Source organism: Triturus cristatus, chromosome 8 (assembly GCF_964204655.1).
Source record: "Triturus cristatus chromosome 8, aTriCri1.1, whole genome shotgun sequence".
In the NCBI taxonomy this organism is placed as follows: domain Eukaryota; kingdom Metazoa; phylum Chordata; class Amphibia; order Caudata; family Salamandridae; genus Triturus; species Triturus cristatus.
In genome coordinates, this window is record NC_140591.1 from 1,131,661,109 (window position 1) to 1,131,679,768 (window position 18,660).

The 18,660-nt window shown below is 47.4% G+C and overlaps 1 protein-coding gene across 1 annotated transcript in view; it reads left to right on the top strand.

Annotated features, from left to right (window-relative positions):
• Positions 1–10,260: 10,260 nt before the first annotated feature.
• The window catches only part of AFF3 (ALF transcription elongation factor 3), a 1,727,663-nt gene continuing 1,719,263 nt past the window's right edge, over positions 10,261–18,660 (top strand). Inside the window, exon 1 of the mRNA XM_085622771.1 lies at positions 10,261–10,616. Coding sequence (XP_085478897.1) covers positions 10,564–10,616 — 53 coding nt within the window. The 5' untranslated portion in view covers positions 10,261–10,563. The remainder of the gene's footprint in view (positions 10,617–18,660) is intronic.

The window sequence follows — 18,660 nt, forward strand, 5'->3', positions numbered from 1 at the left end:
TAAGCAGAAGTACAGCTGTGTAGAAAGCAGCATAAAGAGGCACTAAGGGTCAGGATGAAGAGTGTAAGGGATGAAGCTTGGGAATCCTCAGTTGTAGTGGGAAGACTAGTGGGAGTGGGCTTTCTGGAAAGCTGTTGTTGGAAATGACCATCTTTTGTATGGAATTTCCACAGATTTTTGCCTTCTTTTACTCAATCCGTTTTGGTTGACCATAGAACTCTGTACCCTTTACTTCTGCTAACCAGGAGCAAAGTGCCTGTTCTTTCCCTATTAATTATGGTAACATTGATATACGCCTGATTCATTTAGTTATAGCGCCCTAGTATGATGTACTACATGTACCCAGAGCTTGTAATTTAAATGCATTTAGTAGCACTTATTGTCCCACCCACTAATTTAATACTGCAAAACATGTATCCAGGCCTGCCACTGCAGGTTAGGTGAGCAGTTTAAACTGCCATTTCAACATGGCAAAATAAACTATGTGCCAGGGGTAAACCTTCATTTTTACTACTGCCAGGTCACCCTTAAGGTAGGTTCTAAATGCTAATAGTACTGGGTGCATTGTATTTAAGAAGTAGGGCATGAATATTTAATGTTTTACATGGCCTGTCAGTGAAAAATCTTCAGAGCCGTTTTTCACTGTAGCAAGGCTGACTCTTCCATAGGAAAACCCTAGATTACATTACAACAATTTATAATGCATACCTTCAGTATGGGTGCAGCTAGAACCATGATTCAAGGACTCATTTTAATAGTAATTTAAAATGTAACTTAATGGTCATGTTGGAATTGATATTATTATTTTGGAAATGGCACTTTTAGAACGTTACAATTTCCCTGCCTAAGCCTAAAGTGCCTTTCTGCCAGCAGCCAGTGTCACAAGACTGTGAATGGTTCCCCTGTGGTGAGATGTGGGTTGCTCCCAGACAGTGTACTAAAGACTTGGGTGTGGACAGGTGTTTTTCTTTCTTCAGAAGGATGGCCTGTGGGGCTGTTTCCCTCCCCTTTCTGGTCTTCAAAGGATGCTTACCATGTCACTGGCACTTCAAAGGATGCCTACCCTGCTCTCACCTAGGCCTGCCTTGCATTTGCCCTGCTAGCCAGCTTGGCTCCAAATCCAGTGGGAGGGAAGGCTACCCCAGTTCTAGTGTGGAGTGAACACAAGGGAGAGCTTTCCCATTTCCATAGCCACACCTCTGGGTGGACACAGGGAGCTCTGGCCAGTGGATGAAGGCTTCTGTCATGTTGGATTTAGGGAAGGAGGGGCACTGTGGGATAGTTTACACTAAAGCACACATACCTCTGCCAACTGGAGACCCAGGGGCCTATTTATAAGCCCCTTGCGCCATCTCCTGCTGGCAGTGATATGTACCCGGTCCAAATAGGGACCACAATCCTACTCAGGGTAGGTCACAACACAATCCCAAATTATTCTATGCTCACCCTCTGGTAGTTTGACACACAGCAGGCAGTCCTAACTTAGAAGGCAATGTAAATACACCACAAAAAGACTCCACAACAGTTTAGAAAAATAGAGAATATTTATCTGGATAATACAAGACCAAAATGATCAAAATAAATCAAGTAGAAGTCGAGATATTGAAGATTGCAGGAATAAATGCAATAAAGCGCTTTGAAGCAGGTAGCACTAACAAGGTTACATCTACTCACGGGGGATCAGTGCAAATCCAAAGTTCAGGCTGACCATGATGGAGCACGGGCTGGCTACAGGGACCCACTTGGGCCTGCTAAACACAGTACCTTAGATCCTGAGGCGCAGTCTGCATGGCGATGCTGTGCGTCGTTGGTTCCGAGATGCTGTGCAGTAAGGCTTTGCAGGGTTTCGTGCTGCTTCACATTGGATTTGTCAGAACCTCAGCTGCAGAACCCACTTCTGAGGCCCAGAACTTGGAGGGGCACCTCAGGCAAGGGTAGGACTCACAGAAGGCAGAGTCCTGCAGCACCAGCAAAATTGTAGGAAGTCTTTTGTGTCCCTGAGACTTCAGAAACAGGAGGCCAGCTAACAACAGTCGCGGCTCACATGACTTGCGGGTGGGGGTGCGGGTGGGGACTGGCCACACGGGGGTACAGCCTCCGCTCCTGGTCGGGTGCCGCGTTTTCCTGCTGCTTTCCTGCCTCAGGAACAGGAAGCAGGCAGCCTCCCTCCCCTCCCCAAAGCCAATCACAACGCTGCAATGGCAGCGTTGTGATTGGTGGGGACAGCGCCCAGCTGGGCGCCTATCTGGGCCATTTCCTCTATGTGGGCTGCATGCAGCCTACATAGAGAAAATGCAGAGTGCGCATGACTGGTTTGGTCAGCCCCAGAGGGCTGACCAAACAGTCAGGGCCCACCCCACAGCATTAGGCAAGCCACTTCTCCCCAATCCACCCACCCCCAACCAGGCATACCCTACTGCTTTCTCGCAGCACAAAAAGCAGAAACTTAAAATGGTATTTAAAATACCATTTTATGTTTCTTATTCTTGTACTGCGAGAAAGCAGTGGGGCGATGCTCCTCCTCCCTAATGGAGGAGCCGCCCATGGCTAACAAGCCCTTGGATATCACTTTGGAGGGAAGAAAGAGTTCAGCTCTCTTTCAGCAGAGTCAGAGAGCCTCAGGCAGCAGGGCAACAAGCAGGCAGCAGTCCTCCAAGTAAAATAATCCAGTTGAGTCTTTTGAGCAGCACCACAGTTCTGACAGAGGTTTGCTGTAGGTTCAGAAGTGTCTGATTTGATGGGGCCAGAGACCCAGTCCTTATACCCAAATGGGCCTTTGATGCGAGGGAAACTTCAAAGAGTGGTTTTGAAGTGCACCAGTATCCCTTTCAATCCCAGCCCTCACTCCAGACTACCAGTGAGGGGTTATCAGTCCTTTGTATAGAATCAGGCCACTACCCTCTGAAGGGTAAGGGTGACATTCTTCCTCCCATCTGCCTAGGAAGACCCATTGGAATTCAGATGAATGCAGATGGGTGCTAAATCCAACTCAGCCCTTTCCTCTGTCTGTGGGATCAGTCAACTAGCCAGACGTATATTAGAGACAGGCTGTAAGGCACACAGAGCAGTGTGAGCAGAGAAACGTTCAGTTTCTAAAAGTGGCAATTCTAAAATAGAAATGTTAGATCCAACTTTAGCAGTAAAGAGGATTTATCATTACCATTCCAAAGATAGGAAACATGAAAAAGCTACTTGTTTCTGATCAGGAATTGCAGTTTAGAGGTATTTTAAGGAATTCCCCATTCTAGCCCATGACAGGAGTATGCCTTACAGCAGTGAAAACGAATGTAGCTGTGTATCATGACCAGTACATGTAAAACATAGAAGTACATATCCTGCCTTACATAGCTCCCTGCCCTTTGGGTTACCAAGGGCCTTCCTTAGGGATGACATATGCAAATCAAATGCATTTTAAGGCTTGGGAAGTAGTTTTAAATGCAAAGTCGAAGAGTCAGTAAACTGCACACTCACAGGCACTGCAGTGACAGGCCTGAGACATGGTTAAGGGGCTACATATGTGGGTGGCACAATTAGTGCTGCAGGCTCACTAGTAGTATTTATTTAACAGGCCCTAGGCACATGTAGTGCACTTTACTAGAGACTCATAAGCAAATTATATGCCAATTGGGTATGAGGCAATGTTCTAAAATGTCAGAGAGTCACCCTTTCAAGCCAAAAGGGACAGGGAAGGTAAAACCAACTGACGATCAGTGGTTGTAAGGCGTGAGCACAAAAGGGAAATTAGTTTTTTATTGATATGAGCCAATGTTACCATGTTTAGGAGAGAGAGCACAAGCACTTTACCACAGATTAGCAGTGGTAAAGTGTGCAGAGTCCTAAAGCCGGCAAAAACGAGTACAGAAATGGAGGGAGACAAGCAGGCAAAAGGATGTGGGGGAAGACCACCCTAAGGCTGTCAGGTCTAACAACCTGGATGGACCATCACTGGCAGGATGGGAGGGCAGAGCTGTGCACTCCCTGCTTACACGTGAATAGGCTGTGGGTATCCTGTCTCTACACACATGACTACATACCCCCTGTAGTTAGTCTAGTGCCAGGGCAGGGGAAGCAGGAAGCCTATGGACTTAAAGGAAAATGTCTAGAAGCTTCAAAGGAGGTACCTGGTATAAATATCTGACCTCAGACACCAACTCTTCTTCATTACACTTCTGGACCTGTGGAAACTCTGCCTGGAAGAAAGACTGCTTTGCTGCTGAAAAGACTGGACTGCTGCCCTGCTGCCCTGCTGGACTGGTGCCTTATCAGACTGCTGCCTGGCTAGATTACTGCCCAGCTGCCCTGTTGCCCTGCAACCCTCCTGCTTGAGTCAGAGGGATATGGACTTTGACCCAGGACTCCCAGAATGACTCCAAGAGCTGGTTTGCTGGCCTCCTGTTCAGAGCCACAGGGCCATAACAGGATCCCAACCACCGTAATCAGTACCTAGATCCGGCTGGGGCATTCCTGTGACCACCAAGTGGTGACCCTCAAGTCATGGGCACTTTGTGTGGCCTCAGGCTGAATTGAAGTTTATGGGCCCTTTGCAACTGGGAACTGGCATGTTGGTGTCAAAAACTTGTCACTTGTACAACCTGCCAATGTGAAGTTCAATCAGCCCGACCCTTCACTTTACAGCATCGACTGCTTGTGGAAAGCACCATCGTGAAGCACTGGCTATCCCATTTGTTACGACAACAGGAGCTTTGCACTACAGCGACGTCTGCCTGCAACACTAGGCCTGTTCTTTGCGCTACATCGACAACAGTCTACAATGCTTCCCTCCACCATGAACGAGATTCTTTGCGCTGTACTGAGAATGTAACTTTTCAGAGGGACTAACCAGGCCCGTGTATCCGACCCTGTCTCCACCGCTATCGGCCTGAACTTGTGACTTTCTCCTGATCTCGCATGACCTGATAGTCTCGAGTGGCGCATTGAGCTTTTTGGCACTATTTTCACTTAAATCTTTCTCTGATCTACAGATTGGATTTTTGTCATCTTGGTTTTGTTTTATTTAGTAAAATCTATTCAATTTTTCTAATCTGATGAGGGTTCTTTTTGTGGTGTATGTATGCTGTGTCACTGTTTGATGTGTTGCACAAATACTTTACACACTGCCTCTAAGTTAAGCCTGGCTGCTCTCTACCATACTACCAGAGAGTTGTGCATAGGTTAATTTGGGGTTGCTTGTGACTTCACCCTGACAAGGATAGTGGTTGCTGCTTGAGCTGGGTTTCACCCACTTTATGTTTTTCTGTAAATGTTATACTATCTACGGGAAACAAGATTTGTTGCCAATATTGCCCTTTTTATGTCTTGCTGAGTCAGCGCGCATGCACTGCTCGGAGAGACTTTAGTAGGTGAGTTTTCAAAGTGCTGCTGGCTGGCGACAAGCTTGCGTTCACGCGAGAGTGAACGCGCGAACCGCCAGCCTTCAGCGCCATCTGTCTTTCCTCTTGCTTGCTCCCAATCTCCGCCCCTCCCCCCGCCTTCGCGCTTACAAGCGTTCGGGATTCTCCCAGTGGGTGCATCTCCGTCAGGCAATATCACGCCCACCTTAAATGTATCTTCCATTGCTGCCTCAACTTGCTTTCTCTTTCCACAAACTCGATGTTTGTGTTCCTTTATTGTGAGATGCTTTTAGTATTACTGTTTTGTGACTTAAGGAACATTAAGGAAATGTTACAGTGAAACTGGACAACGTTCACAGTGTTTATTTCTGATCGCAGTGGCTGCTTTATGTCCGTTGCACCATTCAGGGAGTCCTTTCATTGGCGCTTTCATGAGGACATGATGAGGAAGCTGGAAACTTTTGCCACACTCTCTTTAAAAGCCCAGCATGTTGGCAACTGCTTAGTCGATTAGACCTATGTTGCGCTTTAGATCTCAAAGCGCTATGGTGGGTGCAGCAGTTATAACTCATAAAATATGGGGTGCAACTCACAACGAGGGGGCAGGTTTGAGTGCACATTGGTTGCAATCAAACTCTTAAGATGATGGGCAGTGTCTATCCAATATCAGCACTCAGTCTTCACTAAGTGATCTTGTTTTGTTTTTGTTGTTGTGTCAATGCTTTGCTGTGCACGTTTGACTTACAACATGCTTTCTCTTTCTCCAAACTCGATGTTTGTGTTCCTTTATTTTGAGATGCTTTTAGTATTACTGTCACACACACAACCACAAACACATACACAACCTCAACCACACACACAACCACACTCACACAACCACACACACACACAACCACAACTACACACACAACCACACATACAACCACACACACACAACCACACACAACCACCCAACTACACACACACAACCACACACACATACAACCACACAACCACACACACACAACCACCCACACACACAACCACAAGCACACACACACAACCACTCACAACCACAACCGCACACACACAACCAACCACAACCAACCACACAACCACACACAACCACACACACACAACCACAACCACACCCACAACCACACCCACAACCACACACACAACCACACACAGCCACACCCACACCCACAACCACACCCACAACCACACACATACACACATACAACCACACACACAACCACACACACAACCACAACCACACACACAAAGGGAGGAAACAACTGCAGCGGGACCTTCGGCTTGATCAGGACAGCAGAACCACCGGAAAAGGAACCCCTCGGCTCGACCTGGGCAGCAAGAAGTTGTCACTGGAGACATCGTGATCTAATCCAAACTGTAAACTGGGACAAATAACATCCCTATATATTGCAGGATCACAAAAACAGCAACAAGCATTGGCATAACAAATACGGCCCTGCCTTTGGGACCTTATAAGTGTTTTGCCATGCAACAGTTGTTGTTGCACCAAGGATATTGTGTTGCATAACTAAATACTTATAAGGTCCCAAAAGCGAGACCTATTGGCTATGCCAATGCTTGTCTTGTTAAGATGTGTGGCAGTGTAGATCTGCACTTATTTTATTACAACATGTTGTCTCTGATTTTGTCAGCATGGCTGTAATAAATTTTATGCAGAGCACACTCAAAATTATGAAAGGTTTATAGTTGATTGTTTGTGGCTCAAATCGGCAGAGCAGAATATTTGTTGTTTCAGTATTCTGTGTTACATTTGAAGTGTTCAGTTTTAATGATTTGCATTTTATGTGTTGATGAATCGTTTTATTGCTGATGTAATTTGTTCATGACTCTTTTATGGCCAAATTATGCCGAATAAAGAATCTTATTAATTGATTGGCTGTCTTTATGTTAGACTCGGCTGAGTGTTTCTGTCAGAGCAAGAGAAACAGTGTTCAAGACTCTTTGCCATTATGCCTCTTTGTGTTGGTGTGCTAGTGCTTTATGTGTGACAGTGTGATAAACTGTGTGAGTATTGTGTTGTGCTGTTGAAGAACAGCGTTGTGACATCTGCATAGATATTGGTCCTTTGTTTTTGGATTAGGGAGAGCAGTGGGTGTGTTTATTGTGTTCTGCTTAGTGTGCAGTGAGTGTGTTTAATGTATCCTGCCTAGTGTATTGAATGGAATGCTCACATATAGATGCAACGTTGCTATATCTCACTATATTTGGCCCCTCCATTTTGGTTGCCAAACTATCAGCCACAGATTTAGTCAGTCCCAATCACTGTGCATCAAAGGACATGACAATGGCAGCAACCGCTATCTGAAATTAATGTTTTTATTACTGGGTGACATGTGTCTATATGTGATATTCTGCACAAAGGCTGCCGATGCATGGAGAGGCATGAAAGACATTGGGCCCGAATCTAAAAGCAATTTGCATATGCAAGTTGAATTGTACCTGCAATTTATCTTTTTATGATTGCATAGGAACTGCTTGTAATTCACAAAAGTTGGATTTACCCTCGTAAAAGAATTTGCTTACACAAAGGTCTATAAAATGTTCCATCTGAAGGTGGGAAAAAGCATTCCAAGGTGAAAATTCCATGGAAATTTGTGAACACCTACAAACTTCCATATTTGTGGGCATTCGCAATCCATTTTCTGACTCTTTACCATCCTTTGAACGTTTGGAAATTTACTCCTGTCAAGGGTAGGTGTAAATTAATTTCAGGTGGAAAGGGGAAGGAATGCACCCCAAAACTGTCAGATCGTAGGGGAAGCAGTCTTTCTTTGGATTACGTGGTTCTCCACAGGAAAAATCTATTCCCACTCGAGAAAAAAAGAAAATATACGAAGTAATTTTGACTTGGTCATTTCTTGCATGAGAAAATAGCCAACACTATATTCCTGCATGCAACCAAAAATTCTTATGCAACTTTCCATGTGGACGTCTGGAAAAAATTAAGAGCACTTACAAATTACAACTCTCCACCCATGACAGGCAATAAACCTGCAAATGCAGATTGACATTTTTTTTTTAAGAATGAGGTATTTTGATGCATACACCCCGTGATCCTAAAGACGGGCTGATCCTCCTAGAAGGACCTATTGGATCTGATCCAAAAAGATTTAGCATATGCCTTGCTCTAGGAGTACACCCAGACTTACTCCTGCCTTCCAGGAGTAAGTCAAGAATACTACAATATAAGTCCTAGGTATTCACAGCCAAATCTTTGTGCCTTGAGCCCTATTGTCTCGATCATCAGATAGAGATCTTCCGTTGGCAGCACCTTCTCATCCGTTAAGGTATGCGGGGCTGTAGGTTCTCCTTGCTGACTCCTAAACTATGGAAAAGCCCCCCCCCCCACCCCTACAATATAAGATAACGTATAGCTTCACAAGCACCTTACAAATTGAATCGTTTTTTCTGTATACTCCTCTGGGTGTGACTGCAGACTTAAAAGGCACTATATAAGTGCGCCCACGTTATACAGTGATAGGTAAGACAATATAAGATGCCAACCCTTTGCCACTAGAATTTTATCTCAACCAGTAACCATAGCATGAAACTAATTCTGAATGCAGTTGTCCAGCTTTGTGCAGGAACTTATGGTTAAGGGTCGGGCTATTGTTCAAATGAGCCCCGTGAGAGGCGTCTGAAAAGAGTATTTTGTCTTTATGCGTTGATGTTTACCCTCATTCTGTGTGCAGACCTTAATTTTGATTTTAAGACATCTCACTCTGTGAATGGAGGACTTGAGGTCTGGGCAGAGGAGACTTTGAACCAATTGCCCTCCAGGAATGAGGGGGCTTCCGTAGGGCGGGGCCATGGAGAGGTGCGAGCACAGCTCAATAACCACCTCTCTCCCCCAAAAAAACCTTCAGATGCTGCTGCTGATGTCCTGTGGAACTTGCAGACTCCCCTTCCTCCGCCCCCTGTTGGTATCACCTGGGAACAGCCTCCACACAGGAGAGGGAAACTTTCTCTGTGCAGGGGTTTCCAGCTCATGTTGTCTCCTATCGTGTAACCTTGGCTCTTCAACGCGCGCCATGTTAACAGCGCCAATATCGTGTGACGCAGTGGCAAAGGGCGAGATGGCATGTCTGTCTGAGTGTGACTGCCGTAGACCAGGGCTATAAGCCCGATCTGAAGGGGGGAAAAGAAGGTTGCTTCTCTCAAGGCCATGATGGGCCCCACATCGGAGAGAACAGTTCCATACTTCCATCCCAGGGTGCTCAGCCTCAAAGGGTCTTGGTGGACGGTGCACCTGCCGCACTGTCAGTGTCCTTACTGGCGATAGCAACACGTGCAACACGCGAGTGAACACATTTTGAATGTAGCTCCTACTAAGCGCGAATGCAAAAATTGTCACAGGCGCTATTAGCGCCGATTTTAAGAGTAGCGATAAAGTCTACTCTAAATGATCCCCTAGTTGAGTGCCCACAGCCTGAGTGATCTGTGGTGAGCCCATTTCTGCACCCGTGAACGTACTGCAAGTCTGCATTTACTCTAAGTTTTTACCAAATCCCCTTTCGCACAGGTTTTCTTTGGTGTCTCTACTGCCCTTCATCTTTTCTTTAACTAAATCACCTTTCTTTTGTCTCCCTGTATCAGACACGAGCGGCGCGACTGGGCGCTGTGCAGTGCACCAGTTCACAAGAAGGAAGACAGTGACTGGGAGACGAAGCACGACACTGTGTGGAGAGCGCCGCAGGGGCTGGGAGCGCTCGTGCTGGATGGAGGTGAGGTGCGTTGCACCTGCCACAGAGGCGGGAAGTGATAGCTGCTGAGCACATTCATGTATAAACAGAGCGCGCGCCGCAGCGCTAGGACCCGGCGCGTGGCACCCACCGGAGTACAGGCGCTGCCGCTGTCAGTAGTAGTAAGTAAATGCGTCTGGAAGAAACTCCAGCGGAGTCGGAGCTCTTCCCGGAGCAGCTTGTGTGGGCATTGCACTTCTCTGCTGAGGAGCTGTCGGGAAGGCGAGGCTGAGACGACAGACGCATCCTCGGAGCTGCGAGGGCTGCTCCTCGCCTCCGCCCGGCTGTCCTTGTGCGTGGAGAGAGGGCAGGGGGAGAGGCAGCGCAGCGGCGCTCCTCACACACCGGCAGCACCGGAGCTGGGAGAGGCGGCTGCGGGCAGGACCATGCGCCCTCCCGGGGCAGCCAGGCGGCAGCGCTGACCCCTGCGGACTATGGACAGCTTTGACCTGGATCTCCTTCAGGAATGGGCTCTGGACTCGCTGTGGTGAGTGGCAGAATCTTGCGCTGCGCCGCTAGCGCCCCGGCCGCGCTCCTGGGACTCAAGGCGCACACCAGGCACGGGAGGAAAGGGGGGCTGGAAGGCGGGCAGGACGCCCCAGATGCAGCCAGGGGAGGGCAGGGTAGACGCATAACCATTGTCATCAACAGGGCATTAATCATATTAAACGGACCGCCTTGGTGGTGCGCACTGCACTTAAAGGGGAATTAGCGGGCCCATTAATATTGCCCTTGTCTCCAACTGCCCGTTTTTAACACCCATGCAGTTCCCATCACCCTTATCGGCTGGGGTATTGATCATGAGGGGAGAGGAGGAATCTGTTTTGTAGCCAGGCGCCCCTTTCACTCTCAGTCCCTGACTATGCTTGGGGTCTTCGTTGGTGTGTGTGTGTGCGTGTCCTTTCACAACAGTAGGGGCACCTACTACTGAGGGATCTACAGCTCTCTTTTTGCCTGCGCGCTTAGGGTGAATGGAGTTGAGTCCGCGGCCGCAGTGCGCAGCAGCTTACTGCAGGGGGCGCTCGTCTACTTATGACACCCAGGAAGTCTTGTGTGGTCCTGGGGCTGGAAGCCCACCTTCTTAGGGCTGTACGGTGATGAGACGCCGGTATAGCTTGCAGGCTCGCGCGTCACCTTACCTTCAATATCTAAGTGGATTTGGCAGGTGTACAAATACTCCACGCTGCCAATGTATTTGCACACACAAGGACTGCACTCAGCTCGCTATTAGCCATGTCTTCTCTTTACTTTGTGACCCCTTGTGTGATGTGTAATGTCTATGTGTTATATTTATTCTCATTGTACGGTTGTTAGGTTTGTTGCTTGTGTTGTTTTTGATATTGTTTTACGAGGCACGATATGCGATGTACATCTCCCCTAAATAGAAACAAAGAGTGTATATAAAAAATACAGATATAGCGCTGCCTGCTCAGACGTGCATGGCTTTCATGTGCGGGGGTTTCATACTGTCTTCGATTGTGCGATATATTGCTGAGGGTGTTTGTATGGTTCGTAGAAAGACATGACGTAAAGCAATATACGAAAACACGAGCCAGCTCAATTATATAACAACAATATTTAAAAAAATATTAAAGTAAGCATATAATACAACACCGCAAATAATGCAGCAAACATAATTCAATGTATTAGCATAAGATAGTATAGAATACTGTACAGACTCCATGATAAATAACACAACACAAAATTGTACAATAACGCAACAATAAAGCATGACAAAAACGCATAACTGATTGTAACAATGTAGCAAATCCTAGAAATACACAACATAACATAACAGGTGGAGCGGGCCGTAAAGGGCTAGATTAAAGGGTATTTGATGGTTGTTATGGCGGGGGCCGTGTTTATTTGACACCCCCTCTACCCCGCCTCCAGTGTTTACCTTCAGAAAATACTAGAGTTTATGTGGTGCACCGGCCTTAACCACCGCTATGGCACATATTCAAAGGCTTAGGCCCACTGCCTCCTTAGTCATGGCAATACTTGACATCACATTACTCATCATATATATAAATATTTGCCGTTTTATATAGTGCAAACTCTACTCGAAGGTAGTGAAGCACTTTACATGAGTACCAGTTACGTTACAGAAGGACACATTCATTAGGTCTCGCGCCTAGCGTTGCAGTGCGTAGCACTGCTCGCGCAGCGAGAGACCTCTTGTACGGGGTTTTAAAATCGCCCTAAGTATCGCACACGCTCGTGAGTGTGCTTTTCCATTTGTGGCACGCTATTGGCCTTTGCGTGCATGTTTTTTACTAAGAGAGCACGCAATAGGCCAAAGGCGGGTGCATTGCTCTGCCCATGGCCTATTGGTGTCTATTACGCGCACCAAAGGCCATGTGGTTTCCATTATCGTGCCCAGACACGGGCGCGATAATTGAAACCACATGTTTCACTGTGGCGCGCGCACCACTTGCGGGCGTGTTTTTTCTTACAATAGCGATCGCGACTGCCGCTTGTTCTTACCATGGTGATGACTGCAGTACACCATTGTATTCACTAAGTGAAAGATATAAATTGCAATTCATCCTAGAAATATCGTTGATTGATTATGGGGTTGCTGGCCTCTGTAAAATAGCATAACATGTTCTGATATGTAGACCACATGTGAATAAGATGAGAAAACGTCATCGCCGTACCTCTGTAAGGGCATGCTGCGTCTGTCTTTCCCCTGAAGCTGAAGAGCGCAAATACATGGAGTTACAGCGCCTGCATGCCTCCGTGCACAAGAGAAAACGCAGACTGGTAATCTGGCACCGACATATATGGCTCTCTTTGTTTCTCCGACGAATATCTCAACCCACCCCTCATCCTGCCTCGTCTTTTCCACCTCTATTCCCCGCTCCTCCGGCACTTTGCTAGTGCCTTCCCCGGTCTCCTCGCAGCCCACCCAGTGCCCAGACCGCTCGAGCTGGTTGCAGAACCAAGCACAAACAATGGCTGTTTGCCGGGGCCCTGACTCGTGAGCCGTGCCTGTGAACTCTCGGCCCTGGCAGGAGTGCGGGCATTGTGTCCGCTCCTACTCTGTGTGGGAACCAGAGGGCGCTGGCCGCGTGGATGAACTCGACGCAGCCCCCTCTGCGCCCTCGCCCACAGGGCACCGTGGACCTGGCCGGGTGGCAGCGGACGCACTTCCACATAGCCATGTCAACAGCCCGTTCCCATCAAGTTTGTAAACCGTGAGTAATCTCTTGTTTTTATACCTTATGGTGTTTGTGGGGGACAAGGAAACAAGCTACACGGACAAGTAGAAGAAGCAACGCAGACAGGGTGGTGTAAGAAGTAGAAGCAACAGGTAGAAGGATGGCAGAGGAAGAAGAAAGAAAGTAATCGGCATTGGCAAAGCCATTCGGTCTCGTCTTGCCTGTGAGAGAATGATTGGCCTTGGCAATGTAGTTTTCAGTCCTGTTATACAGCAGTGGGCCTGCAGCATGGCTGAATTTTGTAAAAAAAAGGCTTTGAGGGGGTGAGGGCTGGCCGTGTCATGCACTTTTATCTAAATTGCTAGTGGAGCAGAAGTAAGGCCAGGGGGCAACATGGAGGGGTCAAATGCTTTTGAGTGGTAACCGGACAACAAGGGTGTGGAGAAGAGGTCCATGATTCGCCCAGCGCTGGCCATATCGAAGTGCTTTTTTTTGTTTAAGGAAAACGGGGGAGTGGTAGGCAACAGGAAGAGTGGGAGGGTGAGTCGCGAGAAACTCTGACAACAGAGGGTGGGAGCGATGTACTTGGAGCAAGCACATGGACAACTGAAAGGTGAGAGTTGGGGGCTGAGGTTTTTGGAACCGATGCATATAGAGGGGCTACATAAAGGGTGCATATAGCAATCCCCCGTCCCCATACCCAAAGGATTGGTGCTAATAAAGCAAAATGTGGCTCTAGTTTGTATCAAATTATATATAGCAAACAGAGAAACATTATTATACAGTTAAAGCTTTTAAGGTAAATTAACTTGGATGCTAGTGGAAAATAATGCTACTGAAGTTTTCTTACTCGAGGCATATTGCTAAAAAATATTTAAATGGTTGTAAATATGAACTAAGCTTTTCATTTCTTTTTCTGCATTTAATATTTGGGCAGCCAGCAGTGTAGACTGGGTTGGATCCCTTACAGAAAGCAGAGCGTGCGTAGGTAAAGGGGGTTGGGGGCTATGCATTAAGTTCAACTTGCTTTCCACTGTTTTACTGAAGGTAAATCTGCACTTGGCTCTCGAAGCTCGAGTTTTGTAGAACAAGTTACTACTATGAATGCAGGTTTTAAAGCTGCAACTCTCTATGTTGTGTGGTGGTGTTGCATTGTTTTGAAGCATTGGAACCAGTGTCTTTGTGCCTTCAATTTGATTTCTGAAACTTGACTCTTTACCTTTTTTATCATCTGTTATTTGCTTTTTGTAGTTTCAAGTTTTATAGTTCGTTTTATTTGAATGACACAAAAAAGTACTATGACGTGGACACTGCTGGCCTCTACTTAGCACTTTTTATGTCGAGCCTCGGCAGCTCATGCGCTGCTCTGTGAGACTTGCTGTATTCAGGCATGTACTTGAAGTTCTGATGGCTCTACGCCTATATTTTTGCTTGGTTTGTGTCATTGTCCACTGTAAACTGTGCCTTTTCATTGGTCAATAAGCTCAGTTGTCCCTCAATAGTACCCCCCTTGTCTCATTTGCCCATTAGCACTATTTGTTCAAATAGCTTTGTCCTGCCCGGCAGGACACGTTCTCTCCTAACGCTTATCTTTATAGCACGGACGCCAAACGCATTTTGAATGCAATGGGTCTCACATTTGCGAGAGTTTAAGCTATTGGCATTGTAAATGACAATGTCTTTTATTTTGGTTTTAAAAACAAGCCATAAATAAAAGGCATTGTCATTTACAATGCCAATAGCGCAAACTCTCGTAAATGCGAGACCTATTGCATTGCAAATGCTTGTTTTTGGTAAACACAGGAGATTAAGTGATTTGCCCAGAATCACAGGATGTTGAGCCCACGCCCAGGCTCGAACCTGGTTCCCTAGCTCCAAAGTCAGGAGCTCTGCCGGACCTAGTTCCAAAGTCGACAGCTCTGGCCGTTAAGCCACATCCTCTCATATGCCACATCACGCTACACTGGCTAACACGCAGGGTCGGATTGGGATATCAATTAGGCCAGGCACTCCCAAGAAAAGTGGCCCACATTCCCAAATAGTTGATATATATATATTTATATATTTTTAGCTTTATATAGCGTGAACTCGGTTCAAAGGCATTGGAGCAATTACTATGAGCACCAGCTACATTGCACAAAATCAAATTCATTTTGTATTATTTTATGTAGGAAGATTAAGTGGTTTTCTTAGAATCACTGGATTTTGAGCTGACACCAGAAGTCAAATGTACTCCCCCAGTTCCTAGGTCAGCAGCTCTGAGACCATAACTCCAAATCCTATGTTTTTTTACCTCTGGGAAAGTTGACCTCACAGAGAGGCCAATGCAACCCCCTCCTCCACCCACCCCATCCCTCCACCAAGGCCTAAAAGACCCTGACTGAGATGACAACACCTGCCACTAACGAGGCTATTTCTCTTTCTAACCCCCTCGAATCCCACTATAGACTCAGGGTATGACCTGGCAGGGGAGGGGGTTCAAGAAAAGCACAAAACTGATGCTGCTACTCCAGGGGGTCTTAGGTGAGAATGGCCTCCCCTGCAAAGACCCTGCATACTCCCACCTCCCACCCTCCCCATACCTGTCATGGCCTGAAATGACACTGCTTCTGGACTGGGCCGGCCACACGAGGTAAGGGGCCACGAGAATGCCGTAAGGGTCAGAACAACGCCTGGTCCCCAGCCTCATTTTGACTGCCTGGCAGGGGGGTGCCCGTGATAGTGGGAAGACTTTGCAGTGGTCTGGCGGGGACCTGGGTAGACAGTAAGGGTCTATTAGGATGGCGGGAGGCTCGCCCCCGCCCATCTGGCGGTGGTGATCCTCCCGCCATTTTCCACCCCCGCCTACCATTTCCCCCCCACCAAATTAAGATGGCGGTGGCGACCCCGGCAGATGGTCGGACAGGGGACCGGGCGGAAAAGGGCTCCAATATGGTGGTGGTGTCTGCAAGACACCACCATCCATATTAGGATGGGCGGCGGTGCAGGGCTTTCCATGGCGGAGACCCCGCCATGGAAAGCCAGGCAGAGTTCCCTTTCGGGGGCCTGTTGCGGGCCCCCAGGGGTTGGGGTGGTTGAGGGCGCACTTGGGGGGGTACCCATGGTACCCCCTTCCATTTGCATGCACAATGTGGCAGGCACCGTGCGGTTCCTGCCACGTTGTGCATGCAAATGCACGACATGCATATATTGAATTGTGGCGGGTGCTACTTACAGCACCGCCCGCCACAATGCAATATATGCGGGATGCCACCGCCACCGTGGCGGTGGCATGCTAATTCCCATGGTGGGACCACCGCACCTGTGGCGGCCGGTCCAGTTTCCCGGCACGGTGGCGGACGGACTTCTGTAATAGACCCTAAGTTTCTGTGGGCCGGTTTACAGTGTTCCTAAAATACCAGCCCACAGGTGACCTACTGAGGCACTGGCCCATCGCCCAGTGCCCGACTGCCCACCTTCCCGCCTTCCTAATCCGACCCTGCTAACACAACATTAGGGTTAGGTTTTGTATTTTCTGAGGTAAGGACATATTTCCTTCCCTCAGTTCGTTCTCCTAGGCAGTGAGATATTTGGAAGTGCATGTTATTACACTCCCCACACCCTGCCACCCCACCCCACCTTCCATATCCTAGGGGCCCACTGATCCCCAAACATAACTATGGCATTATTTTGCTAACAGAACTAGTGGAAAGGTGTGCTTATTCCCCTTGCTTGCACCATTGCTCATGGCACCCTTCCTAGTAGAGGCGGCACTAGAGCCAAATTTCGGGGGGGGGCTGAGCAAAAATTTCGGGGGGGGCTGAACTTTAAGCAATATGCAGAGTGGAGCTGCAGGGGCTCTTAGAAGGGGTGAAACAACAGCGAGGCCTCATTAACATGCAAATGGTCTTTTAAAGACCTGTGAAGTGCTCAGGTGCGGCTGCTTTTTTGCCCGGGAAGGTGTCTCATCCCGGGCTGCCACACACGACGGGGGGGCTGAAGCCCTTTGAGTCCAATGGGTGTTGCGCGCCTGCTTCCTACATTACTGTCTCCTCGGAGGTTCATGTCTCAGAAAGAGACATCAGCCTCTAGAAAAAGAGGAACATTTCCTGTATTTACAGCAAATTGCACTTCTCAAATATTTGGATGTTTGGTTCAGAGTTCACGTGAGGTGTATTGTACAAATTCACAACCAAAGAGGGATCGTTATAGCCACATACTGACCGCTACTGTGGAGATTCACCAACAGCCAACGTTCTATCACGTGGGCATCCATTGAGAAGTTATGTTATGATTTATTTGTTTGGCGCAAGGTACCTGGACGGGTATCCAGACGCTGGCCAGTATCCATATGTGTTCTCTGTGGCTTTCAGCCTCAGAACCAGAAAGCCATTCTGCAGCCGAGGAGACTGCTGCCAGAGCAGGATGACTCTCAATGACTACAACCAGGAAGGCCCACATGGCCTCTTTCTGGTCAAGGCTACTGAAAGATTGATGAATTTGAACATTTTTGCCAGGACTGATTTTGGTTTCTAGTCCGGTTCTGGTCTGTCCATGGTAAAGATTACTCTGAAAACCATGTCCAGTCAGTGCCTAATTTGAGCCGGTGGTTTCTGGTGCTCGGCACCGGCACTAATTTGTCAACACCAGCACTTGTGACAGACTGCCACAAGATGGCGCTGTCTGTCTAATTTAGGGATGAGCACAACAGTTAATTATGAATGCAATATACATTAAAAAAAAATCCTATTAACGGCTGTCCAAGCCATTAATATAGTTTATGGGGCTTGCTCTAGTTGGTTAGTAGTTGTGTTGTTACTATCATTGGCATGGCAGCAGTGGCAGGGGTAATGTGTGGTGCAAGCTTCAGTGGCCTCCGGACAACAGTCCGGGCACTTTTTTTTTTTTACACAATTAAGCACTGTAGGCATGCGGCTGGATCACTTTATCATGGACAACACTAGCCCAAAGGCATCGTCTTTATGGCAGGTGGCAAAACATGTCGAGTTGTTGAAAGGTGGAATAACAGTGATAACAATAATACTACTTATAATAATATTAATGACAGCAACAACATTGGCACTACTGCAGATGTTACCGCTACTGATACCACCATCACTATCACTGCTGATGCTACAACTGCGACTGCAGCTAATAATGGCCTGCCACTAGCACGTGGAAAAAAGTCTATAAAAGAGACCCCATAAAAGTGTCAAGACCTGTAAGCCCAAAGGAAAAAAATAAGCACTTGTTATTCTTAAAAACCCTCCCTTTTAGCCCGTACAGCAGGGTTTTCAAATGTTTGGATGGTGGATTCGACCTTATGAAAAAATAAATGTACTAATCCTTATTCAAAATGGATGCAACCGGTCATATTACGATTTAAAA